Consider the following 21,997-nt stretch of genomic DNA (forward strand, 5'->3'; position numbering starts at 1 on the left):
AGGGGGGGAAAAAGAAAAGAAGGAAAGGGGGGGAAAAAGAAAAGAAGGAAAGGGGGGGAAAAAGAAAAGAAGGAAAGGGGGGGAAAAAGAAAAGAAGGAAAGGGGGGGAAAAAGAAAAGAAGGAAAGGGGGAAAAAGAAAAGAAGGAAAGGGGGAAAAAGAAGAGGGAAAGGGGGAAAAAGAAAGGTAAGAAACCCAGCAAACCCTTCACATATAGATCCTATGAATAAAGCATGGGAAAGTAGCTCATTGTTGCTATGGAAATCCAAAATAATCTAAGTGACATTTTTAGAACATCTTTGAATAGCAACTTAATTCAGCATAAGCTAAGGATCGCTCTGCTTGGAACTTCAATTAATGCACAGATTATAAAACAAATGCTGAAATTCAATGTAACAAAAAAATACAACACAGAATAAAGCTTCTCAAATGGAAAGCAGTGAACATCTGAAAATATTCTCAATCCAAAACCACAAGTGCAGATATGAGAAACTCTGTCTTCTATAAACATAAAATTTAATACTTGATTAACATCCGAACAGACTCTTACATAGGTAAGAAAAAAGGGAAGAGAGGCCTCTCTTCCATCCATGGAAGAAGAGAAAGGAGAATAAGCAATGTTCTTCTCTGGCCCTGCTTTGAAAAGATACTGATAGAAGGTTCTTCAACTCCGTACTTGAACTTTTCCCATATTTTCCTCTTCCTTTATCTGTAGTCTAGTATTTTTAAAGTGAAGTTGGCAATAGCTTAGCATGTGTTTCTACCACACTTTTCTTTCTGATAGTGTTAATTTACATACTATTCTAGTATATGGTGTTTTAGGTACTGCTTTGGACTTAAATATTTGGGTTTTTTTAAAAAAGGTCTCTTCAAAATGTCTGAAAAAAGTACTCTGAAAAAGTACAGGACTGTTACACTCCAGAACACAGGAAACCTTTTTTCCATATCCCAGACAGCTGAAAAGTAGAGAACTGAAAAGATTGCCGTTAATTGCATTTCTTGAGAAAAAGACTTTGCTTTTCCCTGGATGCTGTTCTTCTCTTCATATTAAATCCTAGATTAAATCATATATTCTACACAAGGCCTCCACGATGTACCACATTTAACTCATTTAACATTCAGTACGCTGAAAAAAAAAAAGTGTTGCTTTTAGGCTTGAGGATGTTTTTAGGCTAGTAATTCTTTGTTTATATTACAACAGAGAGAGGATACCCTTGATCTAAGTGGTGTATGGATGACTCCCCTCTGTAAGCATTGGATTCCGGCTCACAAGTTTACAGATTATGGAAATCCTGCCACCAAGACTAAAATTATAGAAATTTACATGGGCCTGAGATTTATAGCTCTGGGAGAAGTTGACTGCATAGCACAATGTTTATTGAAAAGACGAAGGATTTGAGTTGTCTGGAAAACAATTTTCTTCCAGGAAAGTCTCCTGTTAAAAAAAAACAAACACTAAAGTGCTGGTTCTGTATAGCTTCTGAAGGCAGAAGGCTGCAAGCCTATGAGTCTTTGTATAGGTACAGACACCACAAAACCCAAAAACACATTAAGACAACACAGTGCCACCAGCTTAGTGCAAACACTTTACAGGAGAGATCTGGTATACAGCCCAAGGAAACAAGCTCTTTTGGCAATCAGGAGAACCACACAGATTCATGGAAGTCTGTCTGCCCCAAATCAAGAGCCATCTAGATGAATGAGCTGGTCAAAACAGGAGCAGGGATGTGGAAACAGAGGCAGAGTAGATGCAGCAGATGAGAGGGCTGGGGTGAGGGCAGCCTGGGCAACTAGGGGAGAAAGAGGGAGGCAGCAGAGGAGATTGAATTGGGCCCCAGGGGACCATGGAATATTTTCAGTTTTCTCAAGCAGGACTCAGATACAGAAGCCTGGAAGCTCAAGTGACAGAAGATAGAACTGTTGATTTATCTGAGCTGACATTACATCAAGCTGCAATCATTGGAAAGCAAGTACCAGGTACAAAGAAACCAAAGATCATATATCATCCATCACAAAGGTTTTTCCCCTGCCCTTTTGTTTTGAATTTCAAAACTCACCCCAAGGAATTGGGCCCTTATTCTGGGGTCCATGAGGTAGTGGGCTTGGTGGGTCAGAGAGGGTTCTTTTGTGTCCTGGGGGTGGGGGAGGTGGTCTCTTCTTGGAAAGAGTGGAGCTGCCACTAGAGGTTTGAGTGCTTAGAGGGAGGGTTGAAGGTGGGCCTGCAAAATAACAAACAACCTTCTTACAAATACATGTGCATAAACATCAAAGCAGCACTGAAAAATTCACAGTCAGACCCACAGCAAAGTGCAGCAAAAGACTGAAATAAAGAGACAAGCCATGCCAAAACACTGTTTAGATTAAACGACACGTTGACCACATTCTCAACCATCTCAGCTGTGGGAATATAAGCAACTTGACAAAAGAATGGCATGTGTAGTTATATTAAAAAAATACAGGATAATCACTCCAGGATTTCTAATTTTAGGCATTGTTAAAAAAAAAAAAAAAGGCAAGCATGAAATCTTAAAATTATATTTAGCATGTGGAGTTAAAATTACTATTCATTTATACCAGAATGAAATAGCTTTCTAGATGTTCTATTATGTGGGGATTTTTTCTTTTTCCTCCAGAGCATCCCATAGGAATTCTGAGAAGAAACTTGAGGGAGCAGGGGGGGAGGGAGTGGGATAGAAATCTATAAATAGAAAATTTGAAAACAGGATTGTAAGCTTAAGTTTTTCTGTAGTTATTTTTCCTTTTCCCCCTTATAGCTTAAATACATCAACTATGTATTTTTAGAGCGATGGAAATTGTTGTATGCAGCGATTATAAAATAAAACATTAGATAAGTCCTTCCTGAGGCTTAGATTTAATGGTAGCACTGCTTGTAAGAGCTTATGCAGTCACCTTTACCCTTAACTCCTTTATTTCCCCTTGCATCAATCTTGGCACAGGTATTCAACACAACGCATGTTTTACAAGATATGGAAACAGACACAGATCAAAATACAAAACAACTCAGAGGGAAGACAAGAGTTTTTCCTAATCATTTCCACCATTTGCCTTCAAAAATGTCTTTAAGAAGATCAAGCAATAAGGCAGTGCAGGGCACAAACACGCCGTGAGGGGGTAACTGCTCAAGTTAGCTGCCATTACAGCCCAAAGAAATTATTTGTAACGCTTATCTAAATTAGACCTAGAGCTGCTGCTTTACCAGTGTCTATAGGGAGACTGAAAATGATTGAAGTCTGCATTATTTCCCAAATTACTACATATCACGAAAGTATTAAAATTGGTGAAGAATGATCTTTGCTAAAATTCCTTAAGTGAAATATTAAACATTGGAAAAAGTAATCTTGACAATTGTTATGGATGCCCTCTCCCTGGAGGTGTTCAGCACCGGGATGGATGAAGCCTTGAACAACCTGGTTTAGTTGAGAGGTATGGCTGGGAGGTTGGAATAGCTGATTTCTGAAGTCCCTTCCAACCTAAGCCATTCTGTGATTCTACAAGCATGTGTATGTTTGCTAGATATTTTCAGCTGCTGACATCCCTCTTTCTTCTAAACGCCAAAGAAAGATTAGTAAAACTGCCCATGTGTTAATGAGTCAATCAATTCTCTTCCAGATAAAGCCCTTTGATACTCACGCTAATCTCTCAACCACAACCCCAGCAGGTATTTTGGGCCTGGCTTTCCATTAATTGCTTACTCTTGTAAATCACATTGCATATTTTGTGATTATGCCTCTCAATTTACTTCACACAACCATTAACTGACAAGCAGTGTTAGCTCAAATTAGTAAGACTGTTCCTCAGTTTGCATCCCCTGTTTTAATTTCTTCCAAGCAAGCTAATTTAAGCCATGCATCAAAATGTTTCTGCCAGCAAAAAGAAGTGGTCTTATGCTAAGTTTCACCCGATGATCCCTCTGACTTCTGCAAATTAGAGATTCTTTAGTTTGCTTAAATAACTATAAACCAAAGGATGTTCTGTAAATTGCAGCTCACTCAAGGTGTAATCTAGGAGCACTAGCAGTAAGATTACTGTTAAAGCCCCTTGAAAAGCATACACGATAGGTCGCTGTGGTATTCTTCTCTTGTTCTGACATCTCAAGAGTTACACACTTCCAAAATGTCTGGAAGCGGGAACGGCCAACAGCGCAGAGGTTCTCTCCTACTACCACCTAGTGCCTTCCTGTCCGTACTGCATCACAGCCCCACCGCTAACACGGGTTCCAGCCCTGCCACCAAGCGACAAGCACTTCAAACTCGGCTTAAACCAAAAACATTGGGAGGAAATGTATTAAAAAGGTATTGCTGTCTTATCGCAAAAGTAACACTTCAGATATTAAGTCACATTTGTACTTATTATTGCCAGCAAAATGAAGAATCCTTTCAAACCAAAACAAAAACCTAGTAGCATTAAGAACTCTTTAAATGTGGTCATATGGATACGTATTTTGAATTTCATACTAGAAGTCTAACTCCAGACATCATGAAAGAGATGAAAAATGTTATCACTTCATAGCTGTCAAGAGCTCATACAGCACAAAACAGCTGCAAGGAAAAGGTGTTAAAAGTATTAAAATAGTGCATCTTTTCAGAATCCTAGCATGTGTTCCTTCATAAAAGGAGTAAATACGGATTTAGAAGTCAAATTAATGATTAGATGGCTGATATACAAAATAACGTACTTTAAACAGAAAATAAAAGCAAACTTCAAAATACATTTTCAGAAAGAGATACGAAGTCACATCACACTTCAAATAAAGCAAATGTGGGAAACGTGTTGGAATCTAAATCAGTTTATGAAAACAGCCGGTGAAAACAAAGATTTGAAGACTTACAAAGTGTCAGTAAAATATAAAATACTGTGCCATATGAAAAAACAATTTTTATGTAATATTATTAATTACACAAAGCTAGCTAGATATGAACACTTCTTTTTCTAGATCAAAGACACTGTGATTTAACCAGGCAGCAAGTAAGCCAACCGTTTCTTCTTAATAGCAACCTTAATGACAATTTCTTATGTAGTCATGAAGCTCACATTTCATGAGGAACATAAACAAAAAAAGCTTTGACCTATAATTATTTAACTTTGCTTCCGCTGGGCCCTTTTTCAATTAACTGGGGAACAGCTGCTTTCAGCCTGAGCTGTTAGAATCTTTCATTACTTTTCATATTACAAGGATCACACTTTTATGTGCAGACAGACCAAATAATCTATTACTGTACTTGGGTAAGTAACCAGAAGAGGTCTGCAATTAATAGTGCATGGCCCTTCAGCTTTTGTGCAGTTAGTATATTATCTATTAATTTGTGTACTTGTGAAACCATGCAAAGCTGTCTCCATCCACTCAAGAAATAGTGGCTTTAGAGTGTAAAAACCTCACGTTTGTATCTTTTTTTACCACTTAATGAGAGATATGGAAGAATGAGCATTCCAGCTAATGGTAGAACAGGTACTGCAAAGGAAAGTAAATTTCTATTAATAAATAGTATTTTCATTAGCAACTGTTGTTATTCTTATTTAAGAGGGACATTTTTGCCTTCTTCCGTTTGTCTTCAGGTCCTCTATTTTTAAGATGATAATTAAAGAAAAAAAAAAGTATCACGATCACTCTAATTAAGAAAGCTAAGACTATACCTTGTTTCAACATTAGCATTTGAAGTAAATTCTATAATTAATGCTAAAAAATTCCTGTTTAAAACAAACAAACAAAAAGAGTCAAATGAAACCAGCAGTTTGTCAGCCGTCCCTTCCTATTGCACTATTACAAAATGCAGGTAATTGGAACTTAACCAAAATGCAGATCACATTTTTAAGAATACTTTAAGCATTCAGGTATATGCAAGAGAACCCTGAAAGCCTTTAGAACAAACAGAACAATCTGGATGACCTCAAAGGCTTGAAGTAATACAACAGTGTTATGGATAAGATTAAAATTCTACATGAAGCATTTGTGCTATAAATTACAGACTGCTGTTTAAAGTGGTAGTAGAGACTGTGTAATACCTGATATGCCAGAGACTATGATGCCATCATGGAAAAAATAAATAGCACAGAAGAATGTTTTGATGTAGTATTTCCAGCAGAAGCAACAAGGTTTTAATGCTGTTCCTATACTTAAAGCCAGTTGCATTTAAAGAAAGCTGATTTAAACAGTAAAGGTATAGAGTAAAGGTAGAGAGAAGAGCTAGTATGATTAAAGGACAACTACATGATAGGAGAAAGAAAATGGTCTTCTGCCAGAAAAGGTGAAATATGCTTGATTTGTTTATTCTAACAAGAGAAATAGACACCTGTATGATTGATACCCAGGTAGTGTCTTGATACAGACACTAATGACAGAAATACCACTGAAGTGTTGGTACATGAACAAAGTAATTAGTGGACTTGAGACTATTTCTAGTCTTGTGAGCAATGCAGTCAGACAACTTCTAGAAGTTACTTATAAATGCAAATAAACTAATCTGGACAGAAATTGAGTCTGATCAAGTGAAGCAGTGTGTGTCTGCAGTATCAGTGGACTGGAACCACAAGTGCCTTTAGGATTAGGTACCTAATAGTAGAGCTGTGAAACAGCGTAGAATATATAAACTTGTAAGTACTGAAGATCCAAACGTAATGACAAAATGATCCCTGACCTCTGTGTTCATCATGTATGAGCAAAATGGGCAGAACCATCAAGAAGTCAATTAGCTTTCAGCTAAAATTAAGGAAATCAGGCTTAGACTACCTAACGCTTCTACAAAACCATTTAGCAATATTGCCCTCACATTGGATTTGCAATTAAAGCTGTACAAAAGTTTATCTAGCCAAGTCGTGCAACTGCTGAACAATTGAAATTTTTTGGAAAGCTTTTTGTAAAACAGCAGAAGAGCTGTTAGGTGTCTGGAGCTGTAATACAGGTCTAAGCTGAAAAGACTAATGAAGATTATTTTCAGAATGTTACAGATTGAAGACTTGACTAACACCACAAGTAAGCTGAGGTTGAATAACCTTAGCAAAACTACTGGAAAAGGCATACAGGGGCTGTCTTATGCAGCTACAGTGCTCATTCTGGACTTTTCTTTCTATTAGGATTAACTAGATCTGTAGCAGAGAGCATAAAGTAAGATGTATCCACAAATGAGGTGGTTTAGAGTAGAATACATTAATGTTCCAGTATTTTACAATATATTTTGACAAGTTAAGAAATTGGAAAACCTGGACTCGCATTGTAATGATGTATGGAGAAACTTTACAAAATCCCCATACACATGCCTGCCAACAATTAGACGTCTACAATTTTAATGATGAATCAAAGTAATTTTTAGACACCACTAAAACCATGGGCAGGAGTGGTGTGCATTATGTAAATTGCTCTAAACTTACCTTCTACCCAACAAAGTTCAGACGATGGCTTCCAGTCCGCTGTTGCATCTCAGCAAACACCATGGAACCTTGCTACCAAGGAACTTCACTGGCAAATGAAGCCAGCTTACAGAGGGCTAAAGGGAGGTGGTTTTGTTAAAACATACAACATGTTTTGGAAAAAGTTTTATTTGTATGCCCCAAAGGATAAAAACCATGAAATTTAAAAATCCTGTCTCTTTCTAAAATATGGACCCCACCAGCTACTGCTTCCCTACAGCCTGAGACAAATCCATGCTCTAGCAGGGTCCCATGGTATCTGCTAGGACCTCGTAGCAGAGCAGGGACAAAGATCAGATTACATTTGGGGACAGAAGGTAAGATTAAATTTAATTACAGATTCTTACTCTTGCTATTTAGGGAACTTAGTGCAAAATCTAAACTTATGCTTTCATATATTCTTAAATAGGTTGCTACTAAAATGAACTTTTCTAATAAAAAGAGAATTTGATAAGTAAACTCATTTGTTAAACTGATAGACAGGATACACTCTACTACTGTTCTCAAAAGAGCAGATCAATTCTAGAGGATTATTTGACTGTGTCAAAATTAAGATGCACCACTAGTGTTGTATGCAAGTGGAGTCTCTGCTGCTTTTTCTTTTAAACAATGTTGGGGAGCTGGAAGCGGGGAAGATAAGGTGCAGCACAGTTTACAATGAAGTGTGAGTGCATCTGAAAAGCTGCAGCTCGAGCAACTTTTCCACACTGATGAGATGTTTTATGCATTTGTCACCTTTCAGTCTTAAATTACTACTTTAACACAGGCATGTAATTAATGGAAACTTCTAATATCGATTAATTACTTTACAATTTTTGCATGGACATAGACCAAAAAACCAAAAAATTTTGGCATGTTTGAAGCAGATAAACCTTGTGACATTAACATAGTAGTAGTTCCATTCAACCTCTCACTCAGACTTGTACTGTGAATCTAGCATTTTCCACTATATAATCATAAATCAACGTTCATCATAATCCACTGAAAGCTGAAAACACACTAGGCAGCATACAGACAGATACAAGATACAAACTCCTTAACCTTCTTAAGGAAATAGGATCTGTGATTACTTTCCAAGCATTACAACTTTACAACTAAAAAAAATTATCTAGGTAAGACTGAAAGAACATCTAAGCCTGTGTCTAACAATGGACCACCAGTAACAGACTGTTAGAGCATATAAAAAGGTGGGACAGAAGAGGGGAAAAGTTGGAAAGGTGTAATACCAGCAGAAAGGTCAACACAGTAAAGTTATGAGTAGTACAAATGAGTCCCAATGAAATTATATAAAGCAATTCAGATCGTGAAAAAGCATGCCCTGGCAAAACCACTTCGCCTCTTAGAGGAGAACAAACCCATCTGAAAGAGAGCCAAGGAAGTAATTCAAAAGTTGCCAGTACATGACAAATGATGGTGGAATGGTAATTTTGTCTTTATACATGATTCAGATGCTGTGCTTCAGATACCTAATGCCAGCAGACTCTTACGTCCCTTTTAGTCCTTCACATTTTAGTGAGAGCAATTCATTATTTTTTCAAACTAAGTTAACTACCAGTTCAAGAAATGAAACATGCATTTATAGCAGCAGTAACACAAATGAGCATCTTTCAGTATAAATGCCAAAGTCTTAAACTATACTGTAGCTTTCATCACAACTAAAGATTTCTCTAACAAGTCTACCATAAAACCACATTTGGGCTATTTCTAAATTAAATAAGGAAAAAAAGACAAAATATTAAAGGGGTTTTGTTCTAAAAAGTACACTTGCACAAATTATTGTAAAGTAACAGGTTTTGTTTCCTAAACATCCTCTAAACTTGAAGTTTATAGGAATGTAAGTCAACCACCATTCACTATAGCTGCTAGAGTAAGTCTCATATGGCAGAAAGTTCTCATCCCTTTCAAGCACTACCAAGAACGTCACTAATATTACTAAAAAGAACACACATCTTGTTCATTTCAATTAAATGCAGACTGAAAAACTAATTGAACAATAGCACAAATCTTCCTCACGGGTAATTCTACAACAGCAAAATAGTTGTTTCACTCAGGGAAGAAAGTGTGATGTTTAGAACTTCATTGCCTAAGTGAATTGTTAACCTATCTGGCAAAAGACTTGGTATTTCTGTGCCATTCTCTGCATGCCTCTATCATTCACCAAATGGAAGAGAGGAGTCTTGATGCACTGAGAGAGAAGAAACTTTAATACCAACCTGCTTAGCACTTCACAGGTCGTTCTGGTATTTTTGTTTTTGCACATGGACTGCAAGGAGAGGGAGTCTTCTTGTACCTCCTCTCCTCCAAATCTTTGTTTCTTTGCCCTCTCTGCCATACACTACACAACACATCATCATATAGCAGTACACATCATTAGCCTTTTTCTAGAACACTTGTATTTTCGTGACTGTAAATGCTCAAAAGTACTTCTCCAAATTTCTCCAGAATTTCTACATAAAATGAACCAACATTTATTCCACAGAGTACTACTTTACGTTTTCACTGTTACCTTATTTTTCAATCCATTCATGTACACTGTTATGAATGAGTCTATTACAAAGCACTGACACCCTTCTTTTGTTATTGGGTTTCTTTTTTGTTTGTCTAGTTTGGGTTTGTTTGTTCTGTTTTTTATAAGGTTTAAACATCTGTTGCACCATTTTACATATTATGATTATTATTATTGTAGTAAGAAAACCATGCTACATCTTGAAACACTGTAATACACCTGGTTAAAGGAAGGACAGCTGTGGAAAAATGACTGCTTGCCATCATAGTTTGAAGATAGCCTTACCTTTGCCAGCATTTCTAGGAGGAAGAGGAGGAGCATCTGCAGTTGGAGAGGTGGGTGAATCTGTGCTCGTAGAAGCAAAAATCTGATTGGTAAAAGCTCCATAGGAGAGTCTTTGCTTGTCTCTAGGAGTGCTAAATGCGGGATGGGTCAATTTGTCCTGGGGAGAAATGCTTGAAGAGTGACAAAAACTTTGGGGTCTTGGAGATCTCTCTTTTTTTATAGGGCTAGGCTGTGAACAGAAAATAAAATATATTATACAGCTTTCTAACTATTAAATATAGTTAAAATGTTTGGTAAAGAATCTAACAAAAGGTATTCTAGTGAACATGAGCGTAATTTCTTTATTGGACAAATTAGCCCATATCCCTTCCCCAGAGATTTAACTTGAAAGATCCTCTCCTCTGTAACTGAAATCAATGAATAAATTGATTTATAGAAAGCATACAATAATAATGCACTAAATAATATATTAGTAAAAGCCTAGACAAGTTTTTAGAAGAGTAATTTTTAGTTCAAATAGGTATTTACTCACACCAGACTGTTATCTGCAAAGATCACATCTATTACTCCATTGACACCTATTAAAAATAATAATCACTTCTACACTTCAGATTTATCTGTTAACTGAACCAGCAATGCATTCAGTGATACATCTCATCTTTTAAATGTATATAATTGCTCTTTGAAGACATTTTACACAGCAATTTTTGACTGCTGTATATTAATAGGAGCATATGGAGCATGATCTGTTTCACTGCAGCTCTAGTTCAGGCAGCCTATTATCACCAGTACAGCATTAGTCATCCTCCTGAGGCTCCTCACACAGATAATCATTTTGCTCTCTGCTGTCCTTGAGGATATGTAAATTATTTGGTTTTCTGAATTTTTCGGTCCCAAATGTCATTAAAAGAGAAAAGTGGACCACATTTCTTTCCATAGCAGCCATATAAAACAGGAGAGGTATATTCCCCCATTTACTACAGAAGCAGAACACAGAATAATTAACAGACTTGCTAAAGTAGGACACTGAAGCTAAGTTTTCACATGTTCTAGGATTGCAATTATCCTATGCCCTCAAGTTTTGTCTTTCCATTACTACGTCTTTTTTAATCAGGAATGAAGTGCACAGCACACTTTCAGAAAAACAGAGCTATTGATTCAACTAGGTTTTTAATTAATTTATATGTGCAGGGGGGGAAGTATGTAAGCTTTGGATTTCCTCCAGCTAAATATTAACAACCTAGAATTCAGAAGGTGATAAAATGACAACAAAGTAATCTACATGTACTCATTTATATTACATTCAATGTCTCGTGAAGCAAAATTTCTGAAACTCAAGTCCATAATAACTAGGTTGATAAAGTGCATTCAAGAAACACTTTGGCAGTTTTTAATACAGGTCTCAAAACTAGCTTTTCCCAAAAAAAAAAACCAAAAACACCACTAAGTTAAAAAAAAACAAACATCTTGAAGTGAGTCCCTAATGTTCATTCTGAATTCTGACAGTTGCTGTGATTCATGCTTACCTTATCATCTAAGTCATCATCACTTTCATCAATTTCTTCCTGCCGAAGATTCCATTCATACTCTACATGGACGTGTGGGTTTAACTTGCCTGCCTTGGCTTGAGAAAGCTGAAAGAAACAATTCTTGTTAAAATATTTGCTGTTCCTTTGGTGTCAAAGTTAGTTTTGTAACCACAAGCAATAAGATGAAACATTTGGAAATTTAAATCTTTTGCAGGCATTCAAAAGAAACCCTTTCAGGGCAATCACACAAACATCCTTCATTTATTTGAGGTACAGAATAACAGCTAAAAGGCAGAAAGGGGAAGCTCTTCTCAAATTGGGTAGAAATTGCCATGTTTGGCAGGCATTTGAAAAGATGGTATGAAGAAAAGGTATATGCACAAAATCAAAATGCATCTGGAGCCCTCTTTTCCAAAAAGGAAAGGTTAAATCTATTTGCAAATTCTGTACAAACAAATATTTTACCTTCAAAATCACAATTCTTGTGTTGGAATCAAAATAAAAGGTATTTATCCTTTATTTACATATTTCCCTCCCTCTCACTGGATGAGGGCAAAGTGTGTTAAGCACAAAATTTTTACTTTGTCAGCCTGAATAATGTATTCACATTGTCTAAAAATCTACGACTTCAATGATCAGCAAAAAAGGAAAAAAAAAAGGCAGTTCATGGTTATTATGAGGACATAAACTCTCCTTTTCAATGCTGAAATTTGCCATAATTATTTATTCTCTCACATCCTCTGAAATGTAGTCTACTTGGCACCAGTTAATTCAGGAAAGCATTAACCATCTTCCCAATTTAATTTAATTACACAGTTAAGACTCCAGCTGTTCAACAGAAACTAGCTTCATGTATCTACCATATTGCAAACACCTAGATACTAATTCTGGGGGGTTTTTGTTGGTCATGGTTAAAAAAAAATATATGTTCACTCATATTTCTTATTTACTCTTGATCTCATCTCATTGCCACTTTTGAGAAAAATGTAGAAGGAATTTTTCTTTTAGAAAATGGAATAAGAGAAAAGGCATAAATGCTCTATTATAATTAACTGGAATAATCACAATAATTGAAACAACTGCTACATAAGCTCACTCATAACATCAATTTGGTTTTGTTTGTTCTACAACACAATCAGTTGGTGCACATTAACGGCAGGTGTTATTTTATTAAATATATACTGCAAAGAAAAAAGCAATCCATACCAGTTTTGTTCTGTACAGCTGATCTGTTATTCATCTGACAGGAAACTCAAAACACTGGAAACTACTTACACAGCAGCCATGGGAGTAATTGAGAAGTCAGTAAGAGTACTACCTTATCAACCCTAGCAAAGCAATAACTTGCATCCCCAGGAAAATAGAAAATCATCATTTCTGAAGGATGAGCTCTCTTGATTATGCAATAGTTAATTAACACATGACAAGAACTTTCAAAAGAAAAAACTATTAAAATTACCATCTGCAGAGAAAAAGTAGATGGCTTCCTTGGATCCTCAAAACAAGTCAAAAAAAGCTCTGAGAAACAGAACTAAGCAGCAAGTGGCAACCGTTCTGTAAATCCTTCTAGTTCAGCCCTGAATGTGAAAATGTCACACTACTTAGGATTTTTAATCCCTTGATAGTACTTAAAAATTCACCTGCCTACTAAATACATGCTAGTGAGAGGCACCTCAGAGGGCTATAATTATTGGTCTGATGCAGAATCCTTATTCCTGGCTAGCTTCTTCTGGAGAATAATGGGAAAAATCCTTTAACACCTTTATTTCCAGAACTCCATTAATTTTCTTGAGTGGCATCTGTTAGTGTCACTCATACATTCTCAAAATTTCACCAAGTTTTTGCTGTTCAGTAGAGGAACAAAGTCACACAGAAGCTGGTGGTTTACACTTTTCAATGCTCTAAGCTTCCAGACATTACACTTTTGCTTCCTTCTCCTTTGAGGAGGTTTAATTTCAAGTAGTTTTAATTCTCCTAGGAAAAAGATTTGAACCATCTCTGAGCTATCTATCCCATTAAATAAACTGGAAAAAACCAAAGCAGGGAAGGTCAAAGATCCAGACCTAAAAGGTCTTGACAGATATGAGCATTTCAATGATTATTTTGGACTCCTGATAAAAATGTCTCTAAGAGAACATTTGAAGTGATGAAACCCAAATGTCCTAGAATGATGTGTTCAAATACCTGACCCTCCAGCACTTAACGTCTTCAAATACACTTTCAATAGATGTAACTTCTTAAAAACATAAAAGTGATTTTATCTGTAACAGATTGTTAGAAAAATCTCGATCTACAGTAAGATCTTCAGATCAGCATACAGCCAGATAGCAGTGATACCAAGTCTGAGATACAGTGGCAATGATATCTTAAGTAGATCACATCTGTAAAGAAGTAAACATTCCCCCTTTGCCTTCCCTCACCCTGGTTCTTACCAGTTCCTCACACTGGACAGCTTTCATTCTTTTTGCTGTGTCCAGAGCCGTCTCTCCAGCTTGGTTTACTACAAATTAACAATAAAAAATGAGAGCAATTCTTTGAGATGTCTTAAGAATTAATTTATTAAGTTTCACTATTTTTAGCAGAGTAATTTCTGAAAGTAATCAAACTATTTTCTTTATAGCAGCTGCAGTTCTTTAAGATTCCTAAGTGCTCATATATTTCATGTATTGTCAGGTTCTTGCTGAACAGCAGCAGCTGCTGGGACAGTTCCCAAATCCCTCCTACCCATTCAAGCAGAGAATATAGAGAAATATAGTTATTTCAATCTTCACTCAAGTCCTTTGGCAATAAAGCTCTTACATAAATAAGAAGGAAAACAAGCACACAGGGTAACATAGCTTGAAAGAGAAAACTATTCTAAGAATAATAGTAACAAAAAAAAAAAAGAAAAAAGAAGGCTAATATGGATCTACACACATTACTTTGATTAATACATAGCAGTTTGAAGCCTGAATTTGAAGACAGAATTCCTATTCTAAGATTACATTTAAACAAGAACAATTTTAAACCTGCTAGCTGTTTCATCATTATAAAGGCTACAAAATGTTTTACATTTTAAAATAATGCCTGATCCAAAAGAAGATGATACTGGAACAATCTGGAAGGTATTCTGGCACAAGATCTAATGAGATCCTTTCTAGATACTCAGTGGCAAATCTCAGGAAACACAAAATTTCCCACACTCCAAAATTAGGTAAAATGTGTTCCTACAGTATAGCTGCAAATGCCATGGAACAGGAACAGAGTATGCTCTACATCACATCCAGACTGTAAAGCATTTCTGTGATTTGGAACTAAAACCAGTCAAACTGAGGTCTCATAGGCAAATATCATCTATGTGTAACATTATATATACAACACCAAAAATTAATTCCAAAAATACCAAGCAGTCATCTAGAAAGGTCTATGGATGGAGAAATTAAGATCTGTAGAAGAAGCAGAGCTACTTATAGAAAGATCATAGGTGGTTCAGGGGTTTCAATATGAAAAGGAATGAAAAGATAGTATTTCTTCACTGAAGTCACCACACAGTTTTAAGAGACTACATAAATTCCAAACTTTCAACACTGAAGTATAAACCTGATTTTTCAAGGACTAGAGAAGACAGGTGGTTCCTATGTGAGAACATTTCACAAAAAACAAAACAAAGCCAAAACAGAGAGACCCAGAACAGCAAGAGTACTCTTCTGGCATCTACCTAGGCCAGAGTTCAATGGAAGGACTAATATACACGCTGCAGCTTGTTTAGATAACTTTCCTACTTTCTTAATTATGGACACATCAGCTATTAAGGGCACATAAAATTCTCTGACTTAAGATATTACAGCATATTCTAAGGATGTATCAAAAGGTCAAGGAAACAAATGACTCCTGCCGCTTTTGTGCAGTTGTCTTTTGGTTTTCCTCCACTGGGCAGTGGAGGAAAATGATGGCAAAGAGGAAAGAGGGAGAATTAAAAGTTCATACTCTTCAGTTTGCATCAACTATGTAACATACAAGTGTCAGATGACTTTTACAACATGAACAGCAAACCAAAATTCTAGGACATTTGCAATTCCTCAGAAATCAAACTCTAGAGAAAGACTAGGGTTTACCATTAGTTTTGGAAAATTTTTGTCACTATTATCTTCTAAGAATTTAAGTTCCCTTTCTTAACCGAATGCTCCCCTTCAGGCTTGTTGGTGGTAGTCTTCATCTTTTTCCTTTTAAAGTTTTCAGCTTTATTTTTCCTTTTAAAAGTTTACTTAACATAGTGATACATAAGTGGCTGAAATTATGAAAAGAAATTTTAGGAAATCTTTCTTTCCTGGTTTTAAATAATGAACTTACCAACATCAATAGTTGGCTTCCCCCTCAAAAGCAATTTCAAACACTCAGGCTTATTATATATACTGCAGTAGTGTAGAACCGTATTACCCAATGCTGTTTGCTTATCCAGGTTTCCACTAAACACAAGAAAGAAAAAACAATCAAGAAAAGTATAGTATGCTATGCTATTCATTTTAGATCTAGCAACCCTATAAATAATAAATGCATAGAGGCTTCACTGGATGAATATTAAGTAGGATAAAGAAATATTTTTAAATTCAACACTACTTTCAAAGAATAACTCCAAGCATACTAGAAATTCCAGAGGTGTGGTTGAAAAGAACTGAGCATCTACAGATGTTCACTCACAAAAAAAAAAAAAAAAAAGTGAAACTCAAAGATTCAAACTTAATCCTTTGTAAGGTCAGGTCACTTCATTTCTACCTGCCCCTTTATCATTTTGATACAATTAGAATAGGTTAATAAGTCCCATGAAAGGAACTATAAAGAAGGTGGCTGTGAGGATGCACCAAAGCGTCAAAATGCAGATGATAAGGATACACACAGAGTTAGGGAAAGACAAGCTGTGCAGTGGGGTTCACAGTGCTTTTAAAACTGCACTTCCATCACTTTTCAATTTCTAAACCAAAGTTTCTCAAAAAAAAAAAAAGTTACTGGCATATTGGGATCAATATAAAAATGAAAAGAAAATCTCAGAAGATGACAGGTTTTTTTCCACTATTACCCATGCTGAACTAAGTGCAGAGCCCATATGGGTTGTGAAGATGATCTTACATCTGAGACAAAAATACAGCTAACAGGAACACAGAAAACATTATGGTTGTTTGTAGAGACTATGAGGTTTCATAACTGATTTAAAACAACCATCCAAAATAAATTCTTTAATATTGCTCAGAGTAATAATTTGGGCTTCTAAAACATTTTTCAAATTATGATCTCGAGCAGCTTGCAAATCTTAGTAGTTTCTTTTTAAATTTATTAATTCAATAACATTCCTGCAATAGTCAGCACTCCATCTAATATGAGGAGGTAGAAGAAAGTTTAAGTGAATATTACACAGCTTGTCCACATAGCTAAAGAGATAGTATCAGGAACACTGATTCTGTGCTGTTACAAGACTGAACTTGCTCGCTAACACTCCTTGTGTACAACAATACATAAACTATTAGGGAGAGGAAGGAAAATCAGTATTCACTGATTGCATTTATAGCAGGTATGATTTGCTATGCTGAAGGGGGAAAAAAATAATCTTCTAGCCTCCTCCTTGCAAGCTCAATTAAGTTGTGACAAGTTTTATGTTTCTCCACCCCTCTCATTGCTCTGCAAAAACCACCATCTGACAGCAAGCAACTGCTGCTTCTTTCATTTAACTTCATGCTACAGTAGTGGATTGGAATTGTTCTCATTTAATCATTACCTAGATTGTGAAATATATAAAAAGTAATGTTGTACCACTACACTCTTAGATTTCTCCAAGAAAACATTTTCGTTGACTTTTTTCACTTCTATAAACATCTCTTGACAACAAGGAATAGTTCAGCCAATAAACTAAATGTTGAAAATTACTAGTTAGGATTCTGCTCTCAATAGCCTTAATACAAATTTGTTAACTATTAGAATACCTTCTTCAATCTAGCTTCTACTCATAATTTTCTGAGAAAGAAAGATGCTTATTTTCTACTCTTACAATTTCTTTGCACATATCCTGTATTTGGAATGTTCACTTCTCATCCCTCCTTTACCTAAATATTCATTTGCATTGTTTCATGCTGTCATGATCTAAATCAATGCTTTCTTTGCTCTAAATAGCTTTTCCTTTCATCCTGTATTTATTATCTACACTTTACTCACTAGGAGTACAAAGGTCAATTCAAATATGTTAAATTATGTTCTTCTGAAATGCATCTAAAAGGAAGGATTATTAAAAGTGATGAGTGAGCACTGTCCAAGGCACTGCTAGGATAGCTTCAAACATCTACATTTTTCTTGCACAATTTATTGAAAAATGAGCAATTCATACCAGTTTTGTACAAGGAAGTCAACCAGATGGAGAGAGGTTTGGTCAGCAGTCCGTACTGCTAAATGAAGTGCTGTTTCCCCTGGCTCCTAAACATATGTAAATAAAAGTTAGATTTCTGTGTCTTATTTCTACAAAGCTTATAAAATATCACACCTACCAAGATACAAGTCACCTCTTACAAGGGTTTCAATGGTAAAATATTAGGAAACTATGATGAAAACAGTTATTGACTTTCTGATCTCTAGAAGATATTATGAGCTTCAAAGGAAATGTCGTTACACTTCGAGAACACAGCTTTCTTGAAACCAGTCTTCCTTTTTTCCCAGCTGGATGGACAACCCTGAGGAGCCTTTAACTATTTTGGCTACTAGCAAGTTCCTGTCGAGGAACACTGAGCAAGTTCACTGTATCTTTGCTTTATGACACCTTGCGGAGCACCAAGCCACAGCACTGTTTGCCACAAAACCAAGGGAAAAAAATCTACCAAAAAAAAATTTGTGATCCTACATACATTCATCTCTAACAGAATCACAGAATGGTTGAAGTTGGAAAGGATCTCTGGAGGTCATCCAGTCTGACTTCCCTGCCCCAGCAGGGACGTCTACATCCAGTTGCTCAGGATCATATGCATATAGCTTTTTGAGTATCTCCAAAGATGCCTGGTCAACCTCTGTCAGTGTTTGGTCACCCACACAATACAAATCAATAATAATTATTATTATTATTTAAAAAGTTCCATTAGCTTCCTGATTTTTTTTTTCCAGAGTGTGCCCATTGCCTCTGGTCCTGTCACTGGGCACCACTGAAAAAGAGCCAGACTGTCTTCTTTGAATCCTCCATTCAGGTATTTATATGTATTGATTACAGCCCCCTGTGCTTTCTCTTCTCTAGGTTGAAAAGTCACAGATCACTTGGCCTTTCCTCACAACTCCAGATGCTCCAAATTCTTAAACTTATCTTCGTGGCCCTTTGTTACACTCACTCCAGTATGTCCATGTGTTCATGTCTCTCTTGTACTCAAGCTGTGGCGACACTAGTGCTGAGTAAGAGGGATGGATCACCTCCCTCAAACTACTAGCAATACTTTGTCTAGTGCAGCCTGGGATACCATTGGCCTTCTTTGTCACAAGCACACACTGCTGGGTTATGTTCAACTTGGTGTACCTCTGGATCCCCTGGTCTTTTTCTGCAAATCTGCTTTCCAGATAGGTAATTTCCAGCATATATTAGGCATGGGGTTGTTCCTTCCCAGATACAGGGTTTATCTTTGCTGAACTTAAACTAAATCATAGCTTTTTTTATATACAGAACATATGTATTCATGTACTTAAATGAAAATATAAATGCTATTTAATTCAGTTTAAAAGTTGCCTAAGAAACTAATCTAAAATAATATTTCATTTACTCCTGCCGAGGGCATTAAAAAAAGTCTGTTACAGTACATAGAAGTCACAACTTTACAAATAAAAAGGACTTTACTAAAATCAGAGAATTTAGTGGCAAATGCTGTTATGAGCATCCTAAATGCAGACTACTGTTGTGGTTTAACCCCAGCAAGCAGCTAAGCACCATGCAGCTGCTCACGCACTCCCCCATGTTCCCAGAGGGATGGAAAGAAGGATAAGACAAAAAAGTAAATCTCATGCATCAACAGTTTTATAACTAAACTAAAATAATAACAATAATGAAATATGATAATAATGATTGTGTGGAAAAGAATGCAAGGAGAGAGAGAAAAGAACAGGAGAAGTGATGCACAATGCAATTGCTTACTATCTACTGACCACCTGAGCAGTGATCTGCTCCCCTACCCCTGGTCAACTGCGCCCAGTTCACATAAGCCTGACAGTCTATGGTACAGAATATCCCTTTGACTAGTTCACATCAGCTGTCCTGACCATGCATTCTCCCAACTTCTTGTGCTATTTCACACTAGCATGCAAAACATGGGAAGCTTCTAGCTATTCTTGCTCGTAAGAAGGAAAATTAGCTCTATCCCAGCTGAAACCGGGACAGGTGTTCGTACCTTTCTAGACATCACTGACTGTAACAGTGGAGAAACATTAAAGAGCTTATTCTGTGGTAACTGCTTTGGATTACATATGAAAGTTTACCTTGTAATAAATTTGTAATATGTATCCATGACAAGCACTCGGTGATATCTCAAGTGCCAAGACTTTATTGAACTTACTCCCTTCACTTGATACAAACAGGCATTGTCATTTACCAAATAAGCTGTTTTCACAGAACTTGTTGAAAACTTGCTCTGAGATCTCTCCAAGCTGGATTTAAAACTAATGGGAGAAAACTTTGCTGTCCAAGTGGTTACACAGCATCAATTATTTATAAAACCAGGTTACATTGCTCTTAAGCAACGTTTCTACATGGATACTTGAGGTCAGCATGTACTGACTTTTCTGAAAAGCTGTTAGTAGTTTTAGAAGGAAGATTAAATGTTCATAAATTTATATTACAAAAGAAAAACCACCCCAAAAACAAACAACCCCCCCCCCCCCAAACCCCAAACTCTCTTCCTGGTTAAAAGAAATTGTTCTTCTGTAAATGCTTCATCCTGCTGTGAAGGTATCAGAGCTACTCCTTCCTCATATAGAGTAAACAGATGTCTACACAGTCAGTAACGTGCTTTCAGCCAGTATGATACTGTTTGTTACTAGGGCACCCTGGCTTATGAAGTCCTCTTCTCTTTGGGCCTCTTCCTAAAAGAAATGTACTGCAGAACAGGTACTTTTTAACATACTACAGTTGCACCTAGAATAGGTTGTGATAGTACTATTGCATTTCACACTTCTTTAGACCACCTGATAATAATAGGGAGTCTTTTTTTTTCTGTTTTCAGCTGTTATTTCTCTTGTTTAGCATCTAGGGTCCCTGATCCTGGACATTTTACAAATACACATTATTTAAAATACTCTGCTTTGTTTACCTGATAAGCTTACCTGTCCAGGCTCTAACAGTGGCTCCATTAGCTCTACCCCCTCTGCATAGACTTGAATTAGTGCAAGTAAATCCCTGGATTTGACAGCCTCAAGTAATTCATTCAGTTTAGCTGCTGCAGATGCACAAGTCTTCCTAGAGAACTTATGATCTACATACTTAGCAGTGATAAATTCTTTGCGTGCAGTCCTGTGGGGTGTGAAAATAGATCTTGGTTTAGAAATGTTTAGAAAAATAGGTCAATGGTTTAAATTTAAAATCGCCTTGCCTAAGTCACAGGCTGCAAAGTTAAGAGGGAAACTATCAGATAAAGACCATTTTATTTATTATTACAATGCATGTCTTTCTTGCAAACAAGCCCAAAATAAAGTACATACTCAATTTTATCCTGCCTTCTTGTTACATACAATAACTACTCCGACTCAGGGGACTGAAACAAAAGAAAAAGCAAAGCCTACAATGTGAGTTCTCATGGAAACATAGCTATATGTTAGAAACAGGACAAGCATGAAAAATCATGCTAAAAACAAGTTAAAAGATAAAATACTAAGTCAGCTACAAAACAGCATAATAGGTTAAAAGGTCTTCCCTGGCAAAACCACATTTGCTATGCTCTCTGTGCAAGTCCTCTACCAGGGAAAGGAACTAAAAGCTCATCACCATCTCCAGACAGTACCTGAAGCTGGTGTCACTTAGTCCAACTTTGCTTTTCACTTGAGGGTATACAAAACTCAAAAACATTGAAGGTTCAAAATAATGAAACTCAAACTTAGGAAAAAAAAAAAAAAAAGGAAAACTACACAAAGTTAAGTCTAAATTTTCTAAGTTAAAGACCCAAGTTTTCTACACTGAGAAAGCAAGACAGCTAAAATGTGACTGTACAACACGAAATTCCACAATTGGAGTAAAATACTCCAGTCTTCTGCCATCCTAGCCCTCTTCTGGCTTGGTT

General features: G+C 36.4%; 1 protein-coding gene across 4 annotated transcripts in view; it reads right to left on the reverse strand.

Moving 5' to 3' along the window:
- ASAP1 (ArfGAP with SH3 domain, ankyrin repeat and PH domain 1) overlaps positions 1-21,997 on the reverse strand; it is a 99,484-nt gene that overhangs the window by 12,513 nt on the left and 64,974 nt on the right. For 2 of the 4 annotated variants that reach the window (XM_054385513.1, XM_054385514.1), the window contains 6 exons: positions 21,048-21,234; positions 18,091-18,176; positions 16,071-16,186; positions 14,174-14,241; positions 11,739-11,846; positions 10,213-10,441 (listed from right to left, as the gene is read on the reverse strand). In XM_054385513.1, coding sequence (XP_054241488.1) covers positions 10,213-10,441; positions 11,739-11,846; positions 14,174-14,241; positions 16,071-16,186; positions 18,091-18,176; positions 21,048-21,234 — 794 coding nt within the window. Of the gene's footprint in view, positions 1-2,056; positions 2,219-5,415; positions 5,470-10,212; positions 10,442-11,738; positions 11,847-14,173; positions 14,242-16,070; positions 16,187-18,090; positions 18,177-21,047; positions 21,235-21,997 lie in introns of all 4 variants that reach the window. The other 2 variants (XM_054385515.1, XM_054385512.1) reach the window with 2 other exon arrangements.

This window comes from Indicator indicator, chromosome 12 (genome assembly GCF_027791375.1).
Source record: "Indicator indicator isolate 239-I01 chromosome 12, UM_Iind_1.1, whole genome shotgun sequence".
NCBI classification, from domain to species: domain Eukaryota; kingdom Metazoa; phylum Chordata; class Aves; order Piciformes; family Indicatoridae; genus Indicator; species Indicator indicator.